The sequence below is a fragment of the Littorina saxatilis genome, linkage group LG2 (assembly GCF_037325665.1).
Source record: "Littorina saxatilis isolate snail1 linkage group LG2, US_GU_Lsax_2.0, whole genome shotgun sequence".
NCBI lineage: Eukaryota > Metazoa > Mollusca > Gastropoda > Littorinimorpha > Littorinidae > Littorina > Littorina saxatilis.
The window spans coordinates 72,319,816-72,335,269 of record NC_090246.1 but is presented as its reverse complement, the minus strand read 5'-3'; the positions used below and the strand labels follow the sequence as shown (position 1 = coordinate 72,335,269).

General features: G+C 38.7%; 1 protein-coding gene across 2 annotated transcripts in view; it reads left to right on the top strand.

The window, feature by feature from the left end:
• LOC138959680 (caspase-3-like) overlaps positions 1 to 15,454 on the top strand; it is a 155,597-nt gene that overhangs the window by 61,264 nt on the left and 78,879 nt on the right. The window contains exon 1 of one of the 2 annotated variants that reach the window (XM_070331264.1): positions 11,976 to 12,353. The exons of the other annotated variant lie outside the window; for it this stretch is intronic. Within the exon in view, the coding sequence (XP_070187365.1) occupies positions 12,304 to 12,353 (50 nt within the window). The 5' untranslated portion in view covers positions 11,976 to 12,303. Of the gene's footprint in view, positions 1 to 11,975; positions 12,354 to 15,454 lie in introns of those variants that run through there. 2 annotated transcript variants of the gene reach the window in all.

Below are 15,454 nucleotides of genomic sequence, written 5' to 3'. Positions count from 1 at the left end.
TAATTGGCTGTGGACAGGACGGTATGCAGCTTGGCGAGTCGCACAGTGTAAAACTAAAACGAGTTTAAAAAAAAACACACACAAAGTCTATATGTTGCTTAACGTGAATTCACTGCACCATAATTACATGTATTCAGTACACCCAGTCAGTTTACCGCAATGATATCAATATATATACCAACACGATTTTTTCTCAGATGTGCGTAAAGAGGAGATGGCTCAATATAGAAACATGCCATTGGTCTCTCTCTTATTGTTTCATTTGAGATATAACAATTTTCTATGTCCATCATATTCCATCTCGATGTTATATATAATAGTTCGAGTCTCTTTTTCTTACGACATATATCATTAGCTACTAGAGAAATGATGTAGACGGACAGTGTTAAGGGCGGGTTGTATTAGTTTTAATTAAAGACACTTATTTAATATCTTTTTGTGTGTTTTCTTATTCTTTTTAGATTTTCTGTGTATAACGTCTGTAAATGTTCCTCCATTTTAAAACTCCCTCCCCTGGAAGACCTGATTTTCCTCAGAGTTTTGGAGGACTTAAAAGGGGGGTTCCACGGTACCTTGAGAATCCTTAGAAATAGACTTTGCCATCTTCCTGAGTCACAGACTTTCCAGTGATGCTGCGTCATGATCGTATTCCATTCACGATTCTTATACATCTTTTTTCCCTCGATATTTGATCCTTTTCCTTTCTTCTCTAATTTATGTCTCTTCTTCTTCTTCTTCTTCTCCAGCCCAAAGCTTTTGACTGGTGTATGAAAGATCGAAGATAGCTTCAGCAATGCTAGATGGCCCAACAAAGCCTGTGTCAGGAGTCATACCATCCTGAGCCAGTCATCAATGATTGCGTCCGCGAACTAAGCAGCGCGCCGAGTCACTAATGGTGCAGAAAAGCTACATTGTTCATCGCGAAACTGCAGTGTTCAAAGCATTACCTTGGGAACGAGGCAATTTTTTTCAATTCCAGAAAATCCTATTTGGGTCGAACCGAAGTGCTGACGACTTATCCGGTGAACCGCATCTCTCGCTTCGGTCAGTAGCGCATTGTAGTAACATTCCTGCTGCTGTGATACAAGTCTTTCCCAGTCTAAAATAATCGCCGTAAAATTTTCTCTGGACAGAAAAGACACTGTTCTTTGCATTTGATCGTCGGTCGAACAGTCTTCTTGACCGACTCATTGACCAAGGAGCCTGCGGTCCCTAAGCCGACTCGTCGGACCTCGAGCAACGGCCAAAAGAAAACCAAACCCAAACCAATTTGGTAGTACTGACGACCAAGCATTATTGGTGTTTAGCGACGGTTAGAGCCCTTTCTTCTCAATTGTGCATACTTCACATTATAATTATATATTGATAACATTTAGGCGCAGTCATTTTACTCCGTTAGTGTAATTATCTAGCTTTGAAGACGGAAGTCTATTCTGGCTACATGCATAATTTATAGCCAAAGGAACAAACGTGGCACATACCTCTTTCACTTTTGTAGCTGAAAATAATTTAGTTCTCCGACTTCAAACACTACTTGCTTTTTGCCTTATGCTTTTTGATTCATCTCAACATTTAATTGAAGTTTTGTGACAGCCTCTTTAACTAATCCATCAAGAAAACTCTCCATGATAAAGACAAGTCTGTCTGATTTTTCCCCTAACAGGAAAAAATTCAATTTTATTTTTAATTTCGTGCTAGTCGTCACTGCTGGCTGCTAAATTCCTTGTTCGTAGTTGGCGACACAGTTTTTGCTTCCTATGAAAAAAATAGGAATCTCGCGAATAGACTGTCTTTCGTAAATGTTGCCGTTATGCTCAACGTGAAAAGGAAAACGTTCATAATCTCTGCCTTGGGCACAAGACGCTGATCTTTTGATCAGAAACAAGTCGCGTAAGGCGAAATTACAACATTTAGTCAAGCTGTGGAACTCACAGAATGAAACTGAACGCACTGCATTTTTTCACAATGACCGTAGTCCGCCGCTAGTGCAAAAGGCAGTGAAAGTGACGAGCCTGTTTAGCGCGGTAGCGGTTGCGCTGTGCTGCATAGCACGCTTTACTGTACCTCTCTTCGTTTTAACTTTATGAGCGTGTTTTTAATCCAAACATATCACATCTATATGTTTGTGGAATCAGGAACCGACAAGGAATAAGATGAAATTGTTTTTAAAACGATTTCGGAAATTTAATTTTAATCATAATTTTTATATTTTTTATTTTCAGAGCTTGTTTTTAATCCGAATATAACATATTTATATGTTTTTGGAATCAGAACGTGATGAAAAATAAAATAAAAGTAATTTTGGATGGTTTTATAAAAAAAATAATTTTTATATACAATTTTCAGATTTTTAATGACCAAAGTCATTGATTAATTTTTAAGCCTCCATGCTGAAATGCAATACAGTGGTCGCCGCTTAATAAAGCCACTTCTGGACCGACGAAAAATGGCTTTAATAAGCGGCGGATTTATTAACCGGCGGTCCAGGAATACATCATTTTCGAAAAAAAAAATCTTCTCTTTAGTTTACGTCACTCAGTCACTTTCTTTCGTCATTTACACTTGTTTGAATCTAAACAAAACTTCACGAAGGATGTTGAACTTTTGATTTAGTTATGTACATGTACGTGTACTTTGATCACTTCGGTACATCAATAATTTCACTGTCACCGTCACGAATCATTACTCGGCAGAGAAGAACGATTTTATGAGTGTTTGTTTGTTGGTCGTCTTCCACATCAGAACAAGATCATGTGAGTTTTAGTCACAAACTACGTGATTTCTCTGAGAAAACTGGCTTTAATAAGCGGCGGGTTGGGTTTATTAACCGGCTTTTTCTAATACATAAGATATAGTGATAAATCCGGACCGTCTGAAATCGGCTTTTATAAGCGGCTGGCTCTATTAACCGCGGTTTTATTAAGCGGCGTCCACTGTACCGAAGTCCGGGCTTCGTCGAAGATTACTTGACCAAAATTTCAACCAATTTGGTTGAAAAATGAGAGTGTGACAGTGCCGCCTCAACTTTTACAAAAAGCCGGATATGACGTCATAAAAGACATTTATCGCAAAAATTAAAAAAACGTCAGGGGATATCATACCCAGGAAGTCTCATGTCAAATTTCATAAAGATCGGTCCAGTAGTTTAGTCTGAATCGCTCTACACACACACACACAGACAGACAGACAGACAGACAGACAGACACACACACACACACACACACACACACACACACACACACACACACACACACACAGACAGACAGACACACACACACATACACCACACCCTCGTCTCGATTCTCCCCTCTACGTTAAAACATTTAGTCAAAACTTGACTAAAAGTAAAAAGGCAGGAAGGTAATGTGGATAGAGGTTTAAGAATAAGTAAAAACAGACCGAATGTGTGTGTGTGTGTGTGTGTGTGTGTGCGTGCGTGTGCGTATGTGTGTGCATGTGCGTGCGTGCGTGCGTGAGTGTGCGTGTGTGTGTGTAAAAACACTATCTTGGTGTCCGTGTTGGCGGCCTGTTTGAGCGAAGGACCGTCTGGTGGTGGTACCTTAAGCAATGCCGTTTTTGCAATCAGATACTTCTGGAAACAAATTGCTTATGTGGAAGTATTACAGGTTAACATTAAATGTGTGCACATTCGAGAGTTCAATGAACATTTTATCAGGAAGAAAAAATTTACTTGGGGTTTATTTTCAGTCGTTAATAATAATAATAATAATAATAATAATAATAAAGTGTATTTATATTGCGCCTATCCCTTACAAAAAACAAAAATAGTTGGCTCTAAGCGCATTACAACATGTGTAGAGACTTGGTACAATCAAGTCTGACAAATACAATAACACAATATACAGTTTTGTTTTGTTTTGTTTTTGATTTGTATTCGCTCCTTGATCTTTGCTGTATTTGCTGTATGCTACCTTTAAGCGCACCAAACCGGCAAGTTTTCAAATAAAAGAGCATACAGCTATATCCAAGTCTAAATAAACACCCACAAATCATTTTATGGGAACACAAAAAGAGATTCTTCATATTAACAAAAATAGATTCATTTCTTTCATTTTCATTACTTGATCATGCTAATGGTGGAGAAAATATGCTCGTTCTTTCGTCCCTTCGTTTGAGCTTTCGTGTTACTTGAGATATAATGTGCGACGCAGACAGAAGGTGACAGCTCATTTGGAAGTTGATGTCAGAGACTTTGATCAAGCTGGAAATCGATGCAAGGTTCGATGCTTCAATTTCCTCCCTCACGTGGAGACTCAGTGCGTGTAGATTAGCTGGAAGTAGAAGAGACCAAGGGTTACTGAAGGCTTCGTGGCATGCAGTGTACATCTACAACCCTGGAGGCCTTATCTTTCTTGAGGGCGAGAACCATGAGCCAGACTATGAATGTTGGCATTGCATGCTTTGTCCAAGTTCACAGGCGCGATCTACTACAGTGGGTTTAATTCTTTGAATTGAGAAGAAAAAAAAGTTTCGCCGACTACTTACGCTTAAAACGTTCTTGTTGTTTAATTGCATTGTTTTTCTTGTTGTTATTGTTCTCTTTGTCCTTATTCTGCTTGTTCTTCTTCTTCTTCTTGTCATATCTTCTTTTCTCCCCTCCTTTTCTTTGTCTTCCTCTTCTTCTTCTTTGTCAAGACCACGTGTGTCGCACATGGTTTTATACCTTACAAAACAATTTTCAACTTAGAGAATAAATTGTATTTCGTCTTATATAAATAACGGTCAGCGGTCAAGAAGCGGTAACTATTCCAACCAGTAAGGCCCGGCGCTCACCTATGTAATTTCAGCAGGACAGACGACGCACTGCAGATTAAGGGCAGAATATACCTGCGCAGTTTCAGTGGCACAGACGACGCACTGCATATTATTGATGCTGCGACAGGGATTATGACGAGTACTTGGCCTGATTTCCTTTCATGCAACGTGTAGCGGTCTGGGATAATCTGCAGTGCGTCGTTTGTCCTGCTGAAGTTACATAGGTGAACGCCAGGCCTTATTACAGCCCGCTACACGCAGCATGAAAAGAAACAAGTCGCGTAAGGCGAAAATACAATATTTAGTCAAGTAGCTGTCGAACTCACAGAATGAAACTGAACGCAATGCCATTTTTCAGCAAGACCGTATACTCGTAGCATCGTCAGTCCACCGCTCATGGCAAAGGCAGTGAAATTGACAAGAAGAGCGGGATAGTAGTTGCGCTAAGAAGGATAGCACGCTTTTCTGTACCTCTCTTTGTTTTAACTTTCTGAGCGTGTTTTTAATCCAAACATATCATATCTATATGTTTTTGGAATCAGGAACCGACAAGGAATAAGATGAAAGTGTTTTTAAATTGATTTGGACAATTTAATTTTGATAATAATTTTTATATATTTAATTTTCAGAGCTTGTTTTTAATCCGAATATAACATATTTATATGTTTTTGGAATCAGCAAATGATGGAGAATAAGATAAACGTAAATTTGGATCGTTTTATAAATTTTTATTTTTTTTTACAATTTTCAGATTTTTAATGACCAAAGTCATAAATTAATTTTTAAGCCACCAAGCTGAAATGCAATACCGAAGTCCGGGCTTCGTCGAAGATTACTTGACCAAAATTTCAACCAATTTGGTTGAAAAATGAGGGCGTGACAGTGCCGCCTCAACTTTCACGAAAAGCCCGATATGACGTCATCAAAGACATTTATCAAAAAAATGAAAAAAACGTTCGGGGATTTCATACCCAGGAACTCTCATGTCAAATTTCATAAAGATCGGTCCAGTAGTTTAGTCTGAATCGCTCTACACACACACACACACAGACACACAGACACACACACACACGCACATACACCACGACCCTCGTTTCGATTCCCCCTCGATGTTAAAATATTTAGTCAAAACTTGACTAAATATAAAAAGGCCAAGTACTCGTCATACTCCCTACTGCGGCATCAATAATCTGCAGTGCGTCGTCTGTGCCGCTGACTCTGCGCTCTGCCCACTAAGACGAAAGCTGCCTGTTTAATTTGTGTTCGTCACGTGCACATTAGAACCTGTAGAACTTGGCACTGGTGAATAAATCTTGGTGTTCTGTCCGAGATTGAAACATAGACAAAATGCTAACACAGGCATGGCATGCAATTTAGCTTTGTAAAACTCAGCAGTGATGGACACACTACTTTTCAAACGATGAAGGATTGTTGGCTAACGGCTCCGTTGCACGCACAAGATCGCATTCAAAGACATGTATACAGGCTATTACGTTGTCTTCGGGGTAGAAAGAAAGAGACTAATCACGAATACTTGTTACGTACATTGAGTAATCCCGCTCTAAGTGGTTTGAATGATTGACAAGTGCTGGAGTTTCACAGTCTCTTGTGTCTGTGGCAAATCACATACAGCACGATACAAAAATGCCAAACACGCTAGACATCTGGGTGTACGTTTTGTGAGGCCAGATTATCTTCAAAGGAAAGGTAGATTAAATAATGGAAAAAAAAATCAAATTGACAATTCAATAGAATTGTACGATTAAAGGTACTTTTCACTTTTTCTAAGCCATGCACATATCCGTAGGAATTAATCATAAAAATCTTTAGAGAAAAGCGCTGGCCGTTTAAAGATAATTTCAGTCAATACTGAATGTAGGCCTACATTCTTGAACAACAATCCACTGAAGTATTTTGAACGCAAAAGCACCAATGCACACACACGTACTCACACACACACACACACACACACACACACACACACACACACACACACACACACACACACACACACACACACACACACGCACGCACGCAAGTAAGCACGCACGCACGCACGCACGCACGCACGGACACACACAAACACACACACAAACACAAACATACACATACACATACGAACGAATGCACGCACGCCTGAACGCACGCACGCACACACACACACACACACACGCACACACACACACATACACATACACACATACACGCCAATCACACACTGACACACACACACACACACACACACACAAACACAAACACACACACACAACACCAAAACAACAAATGCACGCACGCCTGAACGCACGTACGCACACACACACACACGCACACACACACACACATACACACACACACATACACACACACACATACACACACACACACACACACAAACACACACACACGACACCAAAACAACAACAACATCAACAACAACAGACATGCAAGTTTCATAGATATAACTTTGGAAATTGTCGGAGGTGCACAAGAGCTTTCTCCCTCGACAATTAACAAAGCGACACTTCATGGCGAGGTCATTGCTGTGTTTGCGTTCCGCGATCACAAATGATAAATCAAAAGAGGGAGTTAGCCTGGATCACAAAAACAAAAAGTAGGTTTCCATGAAGCCGTCTCCCCAGAGGCACGACTCTTGGGAACAGAACACAGATATAAGTCCACTTTTACGGGGATGAACATTTTTATTCAACCTCGCAGTATTTTGAAGCTTTTCTGGTTGTTTTTTGTTAAATTATGTTTGTTAAAGGTTAAGTGCTACCTTCGCTTCCAACACGGAGAGAGAGAGAGAGAGAGAGAGAGAGAGAGAGAGAGAGAGAGAGAGAGAGAGAGAGAGAGAGAGAGAGAGAGAGAGAGAGAGAGAGAGAGAGAGAGAGATTGAAATGAATTGAATTGAACTTTATTTAACAAGGATTAAGATTTAAGGCTACGCCTTTCCTTACAATCTGTCCTTGGGACGCATAGACACACAATGATAAAATTTTTAAAAGAGAGAGAGAGAGAGAGAGAGAGAGAGAGAGAGAGAGAGAGAGAGAGAGAGAGAGAGAGAGAGTTAGACTTAGACTTAGACTTAGAACTTTTTATTGACATAAAGGGTAAACATTTTAAGCCAAGGGCCTAATCTTACAACGTGCCCTTTACATTCACACTAACACATCCGCACGCATATAAACAACATAATATAATGAATTCATATAGGCATAACATGTAAATGTACAGTGAATAGGCATAAGCACCACGGCCACACGAAACACAAAATCTAATATACGAAGTAAAACAATATGAATACTATATGCTATGAATATGTAATATGATGTGAATATAATTATATAGTAATATTAATATAGTATACATTAGAGAGAGAGAGAGAGAGAGAGAGAGAGAGAGAGAGAGAGAGAGAGAGAGAGAGAGAGAGAGAGAGAGAGAGAGAGAGAGAGAGAGAGAGAGAGAGAGAGAGAGAGATTTATGCAAACCTCCGTATACACAAGCATAATTATGGTAATATGCACATACCGAATGCGAGGTTCGTGTCAAAACCTCAGGTTAGGGGAAACAATGACGCTCCGTAATATAAGCATTTATGATATTTTTCTCATAACATATACAACGAGTACCCCCTTCGTTCTTAAGAAAACGGAAAGTAAAGTCACACGTTTTCTTGAAAACGTGATCCCATAAGCTCGATAAAACAAAAACCGACTTTTCTTTCAAACTGCGCCTTGTAAGAAAGCACCTGCTTAAAGGGAAAGTAAACTGAAAAATCACGATACACATTTACTCATGCACTAGGGGTATTGATAATAATATAAGATCGTGCGATAGCAGGAATAACGATTGCCTATTTATAAACCAAACCGACCAAAGATTCGAAAATAGACGTTTTGAGTACTGCACGACACAGAAGACGAAGAAGAACGAAACTGATGACGCACGCAAGAATTTTACGTGAACTAAAAATTGATTCAATATACTATCTTTTTTTTAACCACGAAAAAGTAGTATTTTTTGGTTTGTTTTGCGCACAGGAGAGTAAAGACAAGAGGCACGAATATACTCAAGTCTTTTTGAATACATTGACAACAAGCCACGAAATTAACAAGTCGCGTAAAGCGATAACAATGCCAATCTGTCGGTCTTCACATTAACATAGAGAATACTACATGGCTTGCTGTGTTGTACCAGATTTACACGATTTTTATATTTAGTCAAGTTTTGACTAAATATTTTAACATCGAGGGGGAATCGAAACGAGGGTCGTGGTGTATGTGCGTGTGTCTGTGTGTGTGTGTAGAGCGATTCAGACTAAACTACTGGACCGATCTTTATGAAATTTGACATGAGAGTTCCTGGGTATGAAATCCCCGAACGTTTTTTTCATTTTTTTGATAAATGTCTTTGATGACGTCATATCCGGCTTTTCGTGAAAGTTGAGGCAGCACTGTCACGCCCTCATTTTTCAACCAAATTGGTTGAAATTTTGGTCAAGTAATTTTCGACGAAGCCCGGACTTCGGTATTGCATTTCAGCTTGGTGGCTTAAAAATTAATTAATGACTTTGGTCATTAAAAATCTGAAAATTGTAAAAAAAAATAAAAGTTTATAAAACGATCCAAATTTACGTTCATCTTATTCTCCATCATTTTCTGATTCCAAAAACATATATTTGGATTAAAAACAAGCTCTGAAAATTAAATATATAAAAATTATTATCAAAATTAAATTGTCCAAATCAATTTAAAAACACTTTCATCTTATTCCTTGTCGGTTCCTGATTCCAAAAACATATAGATATGATATGTTTGGATTATAAACACGCTCAGAAAGTTAAAACAAAGAGAGGTACAGAAAAGCGTGCTATCCTTCTTAGCGCAACTACTACCCCGCTCTTCTTGTCAATTTCACTGTCTTTGCCATGAGCGGTGGACTGACGATGCTACGAGTATACGGTCTTGCTGAAAAATGGCATTGCGTTCAGTTTCATTCTGTGAGTTCGACAGCTACTTGACTAAATATTGTATTTTCGCCTTTCGCGAGTTGTTTTTTTAAAATATTGAACTACGAGCGAAAGCGAGCTGTTCACTATTTGAAAAAGCAACGAGTGTAAATCTGGTACGACACAGCAAGCCAAGTAGTATTCTGTTTATCCTACATACTGTACTTACGTGTATTTTACTGAAAATGTCCTGCAGTCGAGGCAGCTAAATTGAAGACGCTTGTTTTGGAACCTCGATCTCTTTTAAAGCCTCGTGTAATATATTACGTCAAAGTAAAGAAACGTCACTCTGAAAGTGTGGCGTGACGTGTTAGTTCTAAAAATTCATCGAGGGTAATTAGCGAGCGCAATTTCTTTCTTTCTATAATGACGTTTGTCTCGGTGACTTTCCCTATTACCGATCTCACCCAAATTGTTTAAAATATGAACAGTTAATGAATTGTAAATCTAAGATAAAACTAATGAAGCTAGCAAGATTTGTAGCCCATGGATTGTTATGATTTTAGTATGTTAGTGTTACATCTAGTTTCTTTATTGGTATGTATATGTATGTAATGCATGCTTTTGTTTTGTTTTGTGTCTTTATAAAAGATGCATGGCATAATGGTATTGCCAATTTATTTCGGCTGTATATTATCGTTGTCCGCTTAATGTATACATATTATCTGTCTGATTTCTTACCTGATTTTGTTAAACCTATTTTCTGTTCTTTTTGTTTGTATATATAGAAGTGTATATTGCCAATTTAATTTGGCTGTATAGTATTGTTGTATTTGTCCGCTCAATTTGTATACATATATTAACTGTCTGATTTGTTACCTTTTTTTGTTAAAGTTATATCTTTGTTTCAAAGCCCTCTGGGCCCAAAACAATAAAATACTTGACTTGACTTGGCATCATTAGCAGTGGAAAAAACAGGTCCCTGCCAGACTTGCTTGACATGATCTCATTTACATGATATACACACGTGTGATTTGAACGATTATTATCTCACGAGTGTCTCTCTCACGTATGTAGGATAAACTGGATTAAAAAGTCTTCACCGAGACTGAGTCCTGGCTTTATCGACCTCCGTCGACCGAGACGGCGCTCAGTGTCTCCGTATCATATGTGCACAGGGGACCTATTTGGCATAAAACAGAGTTTCGTGGGTTTTTTGGTACTGCATGTCAATTCAAAGATATCATATATACGAGATGTATATATTATTTTTTTAATTCAGGAAAAAACACACTACTCGGACCACTTTTGATTCAGTTGTTGCAATTTCGGTTGGACATTTTTTACGCTATCATTGAAAAACACGGTGGCCACGGTGCCGCCTCAACTTTGTTGTAAAAAGATGGATCTGACGCCATTAAAGACATTTATCGAAAAAAGGGGAAAAACATCCGGGGATACCATCTGGAAGAATTCACTTGTGAATTTTCATGAAAAAAATATTTGAAAGCAACCGCCTCAAGAGTTTTCAATTAAGATGAACGTTTTAATGATGCCGAATGTGTGCCCCACATGGGGCTTCTTCTGGGCGATGAAGCTGACAAAGAAATATATATACCACTATGCACCCTCGTCTGGATTCCTATTCTACTTGATTACATTTAGTCAAGTATTGACTTACAGTAGAAACAGTTTAACACAGCAGAATAGCATAGCACAGAAAAGTACCAGGCGTACAGTACTGCTTCAGTACAGTTCGGCATTTTGCTGTGGGAATTGACATTCTGAGAAACTTTGAGTCGATAGTTGCATCAATACGTTTCCCCTGTTTTGATTGTGGTAACGGAATTGTTCAAAGTCGCTGGTGAAAAATAGTGGTTCCAGCTCTGTCCCACTTCTAGAGTTATCTGAGATATAAGTGCGGACAAACAAACAAACAGAAAGACAGACAGACAGACACAGTGAAACCTATACAATATACGTTAAACACTAATGTAAGGCACACGCTTAGTTTCAGTAATTTGACTTTCCGCTCTAGACTCGCAGCTTTATGAGTGTAATCAATCGGACTGAGAAAACAAATCATAACAATCGAGAGAAGGGTGTGGGCCGTGTTACTAAGGCATTCACGGTAGAACTATAATGTTTACTGTATAAACAGACACGACGAGTCAGAAAAGCCACGCATTATTGACACAAACTGCACGACAACCTTAATTGTCACAACACAACAGGACAGCGCAGAGAACTTCAAAGCAAGGACGTCCAGGAACTGGGAATTGGGACTGGGAAGATAATGAGGAGAGAGGAAGAGGGAGGCGACAGAGGAAGCGAGACCGACTGAGAAGGATCGCGGGCACGTGAATCGCTGGTCGCTGCCAGCAGTTTATAAATGCAGCAGTAACTGACAGTGTAGTGGCAGTGCTTGTGTGGACTCAGTCGTGGTGTGTGGCTTGGGTTAATGATGCGGTGCGCTGTGCTGTGGTGACATTGCGACGAGTGCTGCAGTGTGTGTGGTTAAGAGGTGGTGGTGTTCCTTGTTGGGTTCTTGCACGTGCTATTCTGTGAGCGGCGGTGACATGCAGAAATCACTCAGTTCGGAGTTGCCCTACATTCTTCGGACTGTCAGGTAAGTTTGCACATTTTGTATGATTGTGTGTGTAATGAGAGAGAGAGAGAGAGAGAGAGAGAGAGAGAGAGAGAGAGAGAGAGAGAGAGAGAGAGAGAGAGAGAGAGACGCACGTGCACACACAGATACAAATACACGGACACACACATACACAAACACACACACACGTGCTGACACACACACACTGACACACACACACGCACGCACACACGCACACCCACAAACACACAGACAGACACACACACACACATACGGACGAGGAGCACCTTAGGTACCGGTCATACGCAGACGGATCTGTGTGACTTCTGTACGTACGAAATCCACATTAGGTACCGTTTGGCTATACACAGTGTGTAACCCGTACGGACGAAGGCGTTAAGTACCTGTTTCCTATACACACTGATGGTTGTGTATAGTGTCAGTAAAGTGTGAATAGGTGAGGATGGAACTTTAACCGTCGATCACTTTACATGTATAACCTCAATTAATATGTTGCATGTTTTGCTTTTGATTTGTATGTTCCTTACTTTGTCATTTTGTTGTTTATGTTTATTTGCTTGTTTGCTTACTTGTCGATTGTTTGCTGGTTCGTTCGTTTACTTTGTTTATTTGTCATGTTGCTTTACTTGTTTATCATTTATTAGACATTTGTATTAGAAGTAAGGACCGGTTGTAAGAAAAGGCGTCACCTTAAACCTCTATCCTTGAAAAATAAAGTTCCATCATCATTATTATCATCTCTCTCTCTCTCTCTCTCTCTCTCTCTCTCTCTCTCTCTCTCTCTCTCTCTCTCTCTCTCTCTCTCTCTCTCTCTCTCTTTTTACATTTAGTCAAGTTTTGTCTGTGCCGGTGTGCGTGCGCGTGTGTAGAGCGATTCAGAGTAAACTACTGGACCGATCTTTATGAAATTTTACATGAGAGTTCCTGGGTATGATATCCCCGGACGTGTTTTTTCTTTTTTCGATAAATGTCTTTGATGACGTCATATCCGGCTCTTTGTAAAAGTTGAGACGGCACTGTCACATCCTCATTTTTCAATCAAATTGATTGAAATTTTGGCCAAGCAATCTTCGACAAAGGCCGGACTTCAGTATTGTATTTCAGCTTGGTGGCTTAAAAATTAATTAATGACTTTGGTCATTAAAAATCTGAAAATTGTAATTAATTTTTTTTTATAAAACGATCGAAATTTACATTCATCTTATTCTTCATTATTTTCTGATTCCAAAAACATATAAATATGTTATATTCGGATTAAAAACAAGCTCTCAAAATTAAAAATTAAAAATTATGATCAAAATCGAATTTCCGAAATCGATTAAAAAACAATTTCATCTTATTCCTTGTCGGTTCCTGATTCCAAATCATATAGAGTTTGGATTAAAAACACGCTCAGAAAGATAAAACGAAGAGAGGTACAGAAAAGCGTGCTATGCAGCACAGCGAAACCACCACCGCGCTAAACAGTCTCGTCAGTTTCACTGCGTTTTGCGCGAGCGGCGGACTACGGTCATTGTGAAAAAATGCAGTGCGTTCTGTGAGTTCCACAGCTTGACTAAATGTAGTAATTTCGCCTTAAGTGACTTGTTTTTTGTTTTTTTTGTTTTTTTAAATTGGAGAAAACCTGTTTCTTTTTTTCTCTTTTTTAGTGGTTTGCATGGTTGTTTATACAAAAAGCAATTGAGGAGCCATACATGGTTACTTTTTTTTTCTCCTTTTTTTTCCTTATTCTCGTCCATCCGCTCTCTCCCACCCCCCTCATAATATTCACAAACGTCATATATCACTTCACCTCATCTCGACTTATACATTACTCACATACTTCCAATGTACATTTCATTTTCCAATATACTATTCAAATCGTATCTATCACCATACTTATATTTACTAATACACATTTTTGCAATCAAAATAATGTGATTAAGTACCTTATTATTTTGGCATATATTACTAGGTTGATAACCAAACAAGACATCGTGTTCTGAGAATATAATGGACAACATTTTCCCAAAAGCTCGTCAACTTCTCACATTGCCCAAAAAAGTGTTCAACATAATCAATGTGTTTACAAAATGTACATAATTTTGTTTCTCTAATTTTCATTTTTTTTAATAATATATTCGTGGGATAAATATTATGTAATATTTTCCATTGTAACAATCGCAATCTTTCTTCTTTTGTACATTTGCTTGCTAACAGCCAATAATTGTGATCTAGTTTAACCTGATATTTATGTAACCAAAATGTAACAGCGCAAGGCTCGCTCGCTTTGGACTGGACAATCAGCATGCGAAACTTTCTCGCGGAGGGATTAATGATCACAGGGTTCCGTGTGTCAAGGTCATTATTGTGTTCGCCTGCTCGCGGGCTGGCTGTGTTTTTGCGAAGTGCAAGCGCTCGCACAGCAGTCTTTGCGCCGTACTAAAAAAATCTAGAGGGACTGTATCCTATCTTTGTGCACATCTGGTTAAAACTGAGGAATCATATCTCCGTTAACCCAAATATCTTTCACCGTATCTAAGTGCGCTTCTATCCATTTTTTTTAAAATATAAGCTTTTATTTTTATAAACCACTTTTATATTGTTCCACAAACATTGATCGCCAAAGCGATCTTCTCTCTCATAAATCAATGCTTTATTATGGATTCATTTTAAGAGAACTTCTGTCCAAAAGTTTGATCGAATGCATTCAATACCTTGGAACAGTTTTAGTGGTGTTGTGGCTTTAAAACAAAGTAAATTTCTTCCCAATACCTGATAAAGACTTAATGGAATCGTTGTCCACGGTTCATGTTTTTGTTGTTGAAGTTTTGCTGCCCATGTGAGTAAAAAAGAAGTCTGCATATCGTGGACGTTTATCATGTTAATACCACCTTCTTCCACCACATTACACAATACATTTCGGCTTTTGTATTTGAATACTTCCTTTTCCAGAGAAACCTGAACAAAATAGTATTCAACTTATCGAGAACTTTAACAGGGGCAAGAAGCGCCTGCATAACGTAAACAAATTGTGAAACTAAGAAGGACTTAATAATACATAATTTGCCGCTTATACTTAAATTTCTTCTTGACTATCTGCAAATGATTTGTTCAACTTT